Source organism: Maylandia zebra, linkage group LG2, assembly GCF_041146795.1.
Source record: "Maylandia zebra isolate NMK-2024a linkage group LG2, Mzebra_GT3a, whole genome shotgun sequence".
NCBI classification, from domain to species: Eukaryota; Metazoa; Chordata; class Actinopteri; order Cichliformes; family Cichlidae; genus Maylandia; species Maylandia zebra.
The window spans coordinates 10,511,498-10,520,790 of NC_135168.1; the positions used below are offsets into that span (position 1 = coordinate 10,511,498).

Genomic DNA, 9,293 nt, shown 5'->3' on the forward strand with positions numbered 1-9,293 from the left:
TTTGTGAAGAACGAGCTGAAGAAGATCCAGAAGGTTCTGAGTCCAGGTTACCCAGAATGCTTAGAGAGTCAGAGGAGCAGCAGCAGAGAGGCATTTGTGAAGATCACAGTGGACTTCCTGAGGAGAATGAAGCAGGAGGAGCTGGCTGACCGTCTGCAGAGACGTAAGAGGATTTATCTAAAGATTTAAGCTGCTGGATAAATGAACATTTTCCAGAGATGGAAGATGGAGCAACATGTTTTAAAGATTAGTTCTTTTTGGAATTGAGTGTTTATTTTTCTTCTCATTCAGAACTTCCAGCTGCTGTTTGTCATCGTAACCTTAAGTCTAAGCTGAAGGAGAAGTTCCAGTGTGTGTTTGAGGGCATCGCTAAAGCAGGAAACCCAACCCTCCTGAATCAGATCTACACAGAGCTCTACATCACAGAGGGAGGGACTGCAGAGGTCAATGATGAACATGAGGTCAGACAGATTGAAACAGCATCCAGGAAACCAGACAGACCAGAAACAACCATCAGACAAGAAGACATCTTTAAAGCCTCACCTGGAAGAGATGAACCAATCAGAACAGTGCTGACAAAGGGAGTGGCTGGCATTGGGAAAACAGTCTTAACACAGAAATACAGCCTGGACTGGGCTGAAGACAAAGCCAACCAGGACATCCAGTTCATATTTCCATTCACTTTCAGAGAGCTGAATGTGCTGAAAGAGGAAAAGTTCAGCTTGGTGGGACTTGTTCATCACTTCTTTACTGAAACCAAAGAAGCAGGAATCTGCAGCTTTGAAGACTTCCAGGTTGTGTTCATCTTTGATGGTCTGGATGAGTGTCGACTTCCTCTGGACTTCCACAAAACTACAATCCTAACTGACCCTAGAAAGTCCACCTCAGTGGATGTGCTGCTGATAAACCTCATCAGGGGGAAACTGCTTCCCTCTGCTCGCCTCTGGATAACCACACGACCTGCAGCAGCCAATCAGATCCCTCCTGACTGTGTTGGCATGGTGACAGAGGTCAGAGGGTTCACTGACCCACAGAAGGAGGAGTACTTCAGGAAGAGATTCAGAGATGAGGAGCAGGCCAGCAGGATCATCTCCCACATCAAGACATCACGAAGCCTCCACATCATGTGCCACATCCCAGTCTTCTGCTGGATCACTGCTACAGTTCTGGAGGATGTGCTGGAAACCAGAGAGGGAGGACAGCTGCCCAAGACCCTGACTGAGATGTACATCCACTTCCTGGTGGTTCAGGCCAAAGTGAAGAAGGTCAAGTATGATGGAGGAGCTGAGACAGATCCACACTGGAGTCCAGAGAGCAGGAAGATGATGGAGTCTCTGGGAAAACTGGCTTTTGATCAGCTGCAGAAAGGAAACCTGATCTTCTATGAATCAGACCTGACAGAGTGTGGCATCGATATCAGAGCAGCCTCAGTGTACTCAGGAGTGTTCACACAGATCTTTAAAGAGGAGAGAGGACTGTACCAGGACAAGGTGTTCTGCTTCATCCATCTGAGTGTTCAGGAGTTTCTGGCTGCTCTTCATGTCCATCGGACCTTCATCAACTCTGGACTCAATCTGCTGGAACAACAACAAACAAAGTCCATATGGTCTATATTGTTTTGGAAACAAAAACCTGAAAAAGAAGTAAAATCTGTAGAGAAACACTTCCACCACAGTGCTGTGAACAAGGCCTTACAGAGTCCAAATGGACACCTGGACTTGTTCCTCCGCTTCCTCCTGGGTCTTTCACTGCAGACCAATCAGACTCTCCTACGAGGTCTGCTGACACAGACAGGAAGTAGCTCACAGACCAATAAGAAAACAGTCCGGTACATCAAGGAGAAGCTCAGTGAGGATCTGTCTGCAGAGAAAAGCATCAATCTGTTCCACTGTTTGAATGAACTGAATGATCGTTCTCTAGTGGAGGAGATCCAACAGTCCCTGAGATCAGGAAGTCTCTCCACAGATAAACTGTCTCCTGCTCAGTGGTCAGCTCTGGTCTTCATCTTACTGTCATCAGAAGAAGATCTGGATGTGTTTGACCTGCAGAAATACTCTGCTTCAGAGGAGGCTCTTCTGAGGCTGCTGCCAGTGGTCAAAGCCTCCAACAAAGCTCTGTGAGTACATTTGTACTCATGTCTTTACTTTTAACATCCAACTGTGTCAGTAATTTATTTCACCAGGCTTTCTGTCTCTGTATGAAATTGTATCCTAAAGTTTTGGGATTTCTCCAATACAACTGTGACCTCTTTGATGCCTCCAGAACTCGAGACGCTGGATTCACCATAAACTCTGATCATCACTGCTGCTGTTATGTTATCAGTCTTTGTTTAAACACTTAGGCTGCATGTGCCTGATGTTGTGATACTTTATATTCACATGCATGATCCTAGATACATTTCTACTGCAGGTCTATTTTAGTCACAAATGTTGGTGAAACACTTGCTTTTACATGCATGGTGGGTCCTGCATTAAAGAAAGCATTTGAATTACTCAGTGAATCCTGGCAGCCAGAGAAACATCCTTAGTTCCACTTTAAACTAAACTCTGCTTCGGTCTTCCACAGTGTGTTTGTTGTTTCTTTGTTGTTGTTGGCCTGCTCTCTCCTCTCACTCCAATCTGGTTGCAGCAGATGTTTGTCCCTCCCTGAACCTGCAGACTTGGGTGCAGCACCTCAGTTCATCTTCAGTCTGAAACCAGCTGTTGTAGCTATATCCCCTCAAGCACACCTTCCCTGGTCATCTCTGCTGTGGTTGCTATAAAATTTAATCTTGATTTAAAAAAAAAAGAACAAAAAACCTCAAGTCAGACTTGATGCCATTTGTTGGCAGCATGGTGCCTGTTTGTCTTTGATGATAACCTGCAGCACAGTCTAAAGCAAACCTTCTGACTTTATTGACTTTATGCATGTATATATTCTTCCTGTTCACCTTGGACACACAACAGCTCTCTGTTTGTTGTGATTGGATCTAGAACAGCCAACATATCCTAATCTAGATGATTTCTAAGGTGGTATCTGGGAGGAAAAGTTAAAATCAGCTTGGATGGCCTGTACTGTATGATGGCCTTCATTGCACCACATTGATAGCCATGCAGGGTGGTTCACTCCTTGGGCAAGAAGACCGAGGAGTGAACCACCCTTGGTCAAAGCTTGGTCATTCAAGCTCACTGTTTTCCCCTTGTTGGTTGATGATAGTATTTTTTTTTTTGACTTATAGTCATCATTGTCTTCAAATTAACTCACACACTGCTGACTGCTGTAGCTTACCTGGCTGAGCAGGTGACCCATGCACTGAAGGTTAGAGTTGTGACTCCAGGGCCTGGTTTGAGTCTGCCCAAGACCATTTCCTGTGTTATTCTCCTCACTTCTCCCTCCCTTCCTGTCTTCTTTGTCCTATGCAGTGAAGACAAAAGGCCTCAAGTTGTGAAAACTCTTCCCCTTCATCATCTTCCAAATCATCTCTCTCATCTAAAATCTCCAGTATTCTCTGAGTAGAGAATCTTTTCACAATCTTGAATGATAAGGATCCAAGTGGGTAAAGTTATTTATTTGTTGTGTTCCTATTTGCAGCTGGGATAGATTAAGAAAAACTATCGGCTGCCCAAATTACATCCAGTTTAGAAGACAAACATTGAGTGAAGTGTTTGTTTCATCATCCTTCACAACTCATCAACCAGGTGTCACAAACTGCAGCAGGACAGTACAAAGCATGTCATACTGGATGGCTGCAACAACCAGAGTTTTACCTACCTTTGGTATTTCGTGACAGCATGAGCGTAATATTTACTGAACAGAGTCATCTTCTGTAATCTTTTCAGATTCAGATTCAGAACACTGTATTTATTTTCAAGAGGCAATTAGGATACTGAGCTTTCCAACCGTACATACAATACACAAATACATCACATTGGGGAGACAGGTCAGGCTAGGTAGCTGGCCGGTCAGCCACTAGAGCAGGGACCTGGAACCGAACAGCAGAAAATGCACAACACCAGGAAAGATGAGGAGAAAAAAGAACTCCCCCCAGACTGAGCTCCAACAGGGAGATCAGTTTGAGAACAGACAAAAAAAATGACCTTAGCGCAGAGCACATGAAAACTCTTAATGCGCCATAGAAACACATGACAAGCAACAGGGATGGGTAAAAGGTGAGAGACAGCCGGTGTAGACAGCGCACCCGGGCCTGCAGCATTTGCGCTGGTCCGCTCGACCCACCGTCTGCACCGGGAGGGGATAAGCATGCTTAGGATGGGAAGGAACAGTCTAAACACCGTCTGTTATCAGGGTGAGATTTGTTATGTTCAGCTCCAGCCTTGAGACCACAACTGGCACCGGTATGTTAGCCGCATGAAATGATGGAGGCTTTCTTTGGTGCGAACAACTGCATGTCAATTTCACAGCTGATCTAACAGTCCGTCACTCGTCTCTCAATCTCCCGTTGGAGAGCCACGAGCTTCTCCGAGAGGTTATTGGTTTTGCGCTCAAAGAGCAAAGTCTGAGAACTCATGACCACCATGAGCTTCTTCAAGATCTTATCCGTGCTGCGTTCAATGAGCCCATTTTGAGAAGTCACGACCCGTCCCATTGTTTCAGTCACAGCTGGCAGCCTTGTGGGGGTTTGAACAGCTGATTCTGCTTTCTTTAATCTTCAATAAGCCAGGGCCAAGCCAGCTCAGATCAGCAAGAACCTTTTGCTGCTGTGAATGTCCGTGCTGCTATATTTCAGGATCAGGCTCTAAATGTACAAATGGATCTGAGAAGATTTCCAATCTTGTTTCTACTAGATTTACAGTTTGTTTTCATGTCTTCTGACTCAGAAGGTGGAGCAGGTGGAGCTTACAAGGAGTAAGTGCTGCTATAGAAGAAGAGTTGTGTTTTAATGAAGCTATTTAGTTAACCAATAATTGTATTGCATGCTGGCATTAAAAATGTTTCATTTGACTGATTTAATTGTTTGTTTGTTTGTTTTCTTCCAGACTGAGTGGCTGTAACCTCTCAGAGAGAAGCTGTGATGCTCTGTCCTCAGTTCTCAACTCCCAGTCCTCTAGTCTGAAAGAGCTGGACCTGAGTAACAATGACCTGCAGGATTCAGGGGTGAAGCTTCTGTCTGCTGCACTGCAGAGTCCACATTGTACACTGGAAACTCTCAGGTCAGGATCCAAACATATCATTAAATGATATCATTGTTTAAACAACCAAGCTTTATAGAATTGGCAGGTGAACTTTTCTTTATCTTTGGATTGCTTAGGAGATTCTTAATTACTGTCTGAACATTTTTTTACAGTCACATATTTTGTTTTAATGGTCAAACAGAATTATTGTTCAGTTCAATGAGCAGGTAGCTGTGAGATTCATAATAATGAGGTATATTTGTATTAAAGATGACTAAACTTGAACAGTAGCTGTGAGTTGCTTTGTTTACTCATGTGTGCTGATGTTGTGAGTAATTTAAAGCTGAAGTAAACTTGTAATGAGTTTAATAGAGTTTCTGAAGTAAGTGTACTTGGAGACATTTATGTGTTTACTAAAGTCCAGGAGCAGGAGGCTGTGTGTAGCATAGAGGAACCCAGACCTCAGCTTTGTCTCCTGGTTTCTGTTGCTGCTGTTAAGGTTTCCCCTCATCGTTCCTTCAACAGTCTCCTCACTGTAACAAATCAAAGTGTTACTGTATAGATTCACGTCTGAATGTTGCCATGTGCTATTAAAACTGAAAGCGATGTTTCATACACCCACGTGGTTCAGTCACACAGTAACTGATGGTAAATAATGTTTGTGTTGAGCACATCGTGCAGGTCAGCTGCTCCACACAGATCTCAGGTTTACATGCTGGAACAGTTTGTGATCATGAAGGATAAACCTCACTTCCTCTTTGTTTCATACAGATGTGACATGAACAATAACACATTCATGAAATTCTTTTAAGAACACAAACACTATTGTAGCTGGAGAATATATTTCAATGTAGGATAATGTAGGGGGTCATAAACAACAGTAATAACTAACCACCTCCTCACCATTTGGGTTGGTAGCTGCATGTTGACGGACAAAGTGTGGACTTTATACCAGTTTTTAAGTTGTGTTGATCGGCCACGTAAAACCAGAGTTATGATAAAATATCTGCAATGTTTGGTTTTCTTCCTGAATACTATCGTTTTTTATAACAACGATAGTATTCAGTATTTATTGCAACAAACTTTGTTGTTTGCAAAACTCAGTAACTTGTTTGAAGAAGTAACTATATAATTAATTGTCCAACATTGGTCATTATATCCTGTATTTTGCAGACAGAGTTACAGACTCTCTCCCAGACCACAGACTCATAATACAAGTCAGAGCTTTATAAAAATAGAAAAAATAAAGTTGTGTTTTAAAAATTGGAGTTCAAGTTATTTTTACTTCATATAGTGTTAACATGCTACAGGTCATGAACAAGGTTGTTTTTAATTTTCATTGTAAGTGGGCTAAAGCAGTTAATTAAAAGTAGTCTAACATAAATGTAAATGCTGTAATTTGATTACTTTAATAAACCATGTAACTTGGATGGATAAGATGCTGGCGTGACCACAGTGCACACGTCTGCTGTTGCTCACAGTGGTCCAAGGGACGCTCAGGGAGTTTGTGTGTTCGCTCAGACACATGAAACATTAGAGGGAACATTGGCGGTGACTGGCAGGGAAAAGGGGATTGATAAGACTTACTGTAAATATAATTATGTATGTATTGAAAAAGGAACAACTAAAATGTTCCAGCTGAAAAAATGAAATCAGTTTCAGTTTATGAGCTCTGTTTGTTTTCTTTACAATTCCAACCTTTTATTTTGAAATGAGCTGCTCGTTCCTGTTTAGAGTTGATGAGCTGATGTGGGTGAGAGGACTCGGGCAGCCTGACAGAGTTGATGTCCAGGTCTTCCCTGCTTGTCCTGATACACGTAAACATGAGTATCCTTGCAGGTCAGATCTCATCAGTCACACCTGTTAGTGCAGCTCTCCTCTAGATTGTAGTGTTTGTTAAACTAGGATGATTTTAGGAGCCTGGACCGCAGATCTAAGGGAAGATATGACTTGGAAAGACTAAACCAACCTATTAGAGGTGTTCGCACTAACATAGATAAATACTCAGATTTACACCTTTAGTGTCTCACAAAGGGTTGAAAAGTGAATGTGCACAGAGAGGTTGGTGGTGAGACGGGCACTTCCAGCACTGTAGATGTGATCCAGATCAGTGTTCGTGGAAATAATCTGGAGAGCAGGATTCCTTGATGAATGTCACATCTTCTTAAAGTTATAATCCACAGGGAAAACTGTGAAACTGTCGATCTGATATCTACTCAACCAATCAGGTGTTTACATGCCCTTCAGGGCTTTCAGAGGGGGCAACAAAGAGGAGGTGAGGAAGATCCAGGTGTTACTAAAGGACAAGATTAGAGAGGCTAAGGACAATTACAGGAGGAAGCTGGAGTGGAAACTCCAGCAGAACAGCATGAGAGAGGTGTGGAGGGGCATGAAGACCATCACTGGATTCAGGCCAACCAACAGAAGGGGAGCTGAGGGAGGTGAGAATAGAGCCAATGAGTTGAATCTGTTTTTCAATAGATTCGACACCACAGTGTCTGCTTCCACCCCCACAACCTCACCTGTAGTCAGCCTGGAATCCAGAGCCACACCACTGTGCCAGCCTCTCTCTTCACATGGCGCTGTTGCCTCCTGTGAGATTCCTGACACCCCTCCCCCACCCATCACCTTCACTCAATACCAGGTTGAGATGCAAATGAGGAGACTTCACTCAGGCAAGTCTGCTGGACCAGACGGAGCGAGTCCCCTTGTCCTCAAGACCTGTGCCCCCCAGCTGTGTGGAGTCTTTCATAAACTGTTTATGCTGAGTCTGAGTCTGCAGAGGGTCCCGGTGATGTGGAAGACATCATGCCTCGTCCCTGTACCAAAGACGCCACGTCCCAGTGGCCCCCAGGATTACAGGCCCGTGGCACTGACCTCCCACATCATGAAGACCCTGGAAAGGCTCATCCTGGACCAGCTGCGACCCATAGTAAGACCACATCTGGATCCCCTTCAGTTCGCTTATCAGCCTCGTCTCGGAACAGAGGACGCCATCATCTACACCACAGCACTTTACAGGAAGGGCCAGAGTCGTCTCTATTTCTTGAGGCGACTGAGGTCCTTCAACATCTGCCAGAAAATGCTGAGGATTTTCTATGAGTCTGTTGTGGCCAGTGCGATCCTCTATGCTGTTGCATGCTGGGGGAGCAGGCTGAGGGTCGCAGATGCCAACAGACTTAATAAACTGATCCGTAAGGCCAGCAATGTTGTGGGGATGGAGCTGGACTCCCTCAAGGTGGTGTCGGAGAGGCGGATGCTGTCCAAGATAAAGACAATGTTGGATAACACCTCCCACCCACTCCATGACATGTTGGTCAGTCACAGGAGCTCGTTCAGTGAGAGACTGAGATTACCGAAAAGCACCACTGAACGACACAGGAAATCATTCCTGCCTGTGGCCATCTCCCTGTACAACGCATCCACTTAACACACTGTTTGCTGCTACAACTACACGTTTCTTTTCCAACTATTTATTTATGAGTGACTTATGTATGTATGTATATATATATGTATATATTGTACTATTCTTAGTTAGCGTATTGTCTGTCTTGTCTTAATGTTGGTTTAAAATGGAGCACTGTAACAAAAAATAATTTCCCCCAGGGATCAATAAAGTATTCTGATTCTGATTCACTGATCTCCAGCCCCACCTTATTATCAGTTTCTCTCTTTTACATCTGAATTATCTTCACTTCACATTTCAGTCAGTTCAGATTTCATTAGCACGTTCACTTTAGCATAATCCATTTTAATCCAAACACCTTTCTCTTTAAACTCTGTTTGTCAGTCACAGTATATCCAGTACAATCCTCTTTTTCACTGCGTCACACACATTCAGAGATCAGAGTGTCCTGTGTGTGCTCTCATTCACTCACACTCACTCTCATATGGCTGAAGTCTGTTTGTACACAGGCTAATCTGGGACTCTCCACCATTTGACCCTAGAAATAAAGAAGCTTCTTGGATGAGAGGTGAAAGGCGAAACGTCTTCAAAGAACTTAAAGAAGTCCAGATGCCTTTTTTTCTAAGCTCTTTAGATAACTGCGAACCTTCACAAACACCTCATCAGTGGGACTCTCAGAGCTACCAGCCCTTTGCTACAATCACAAAGCTCTTCATTGAAATCAATGATATCAAAGCTGGAATTATATGAGTCCAAGTCTTCTGCTGATTCAGCAT

At 43.7% G+C, this 9,293-nt stretch overlaps 1 protein-coding gene across 1 annotated transcript; it reads left to right on the top strand.

Moving 5' to 3' along the window:
• Positions 1–225: 225 nt before the first annotated feature.
• LOC143413416 (protein NLRC3-like) lies at positions 226–5,360 on the top strand. The gene is made up of 3 exons (XM_076876438.1): positions 226–250; positions 292–2,116; positions 4,977–5,360. The coding sequence occupies exons 1-3, from the start codon at positions 226–228 to the stop codon at positions 5,176–5,178; spliced, it is 2,052 nt and encodes a 683-aa protein (XP_076732553.1). The 3' UTR covers positions 5,179–5,360.
• Positions 5,361–9,293: the final 3,933 nt, after the last annotated feature.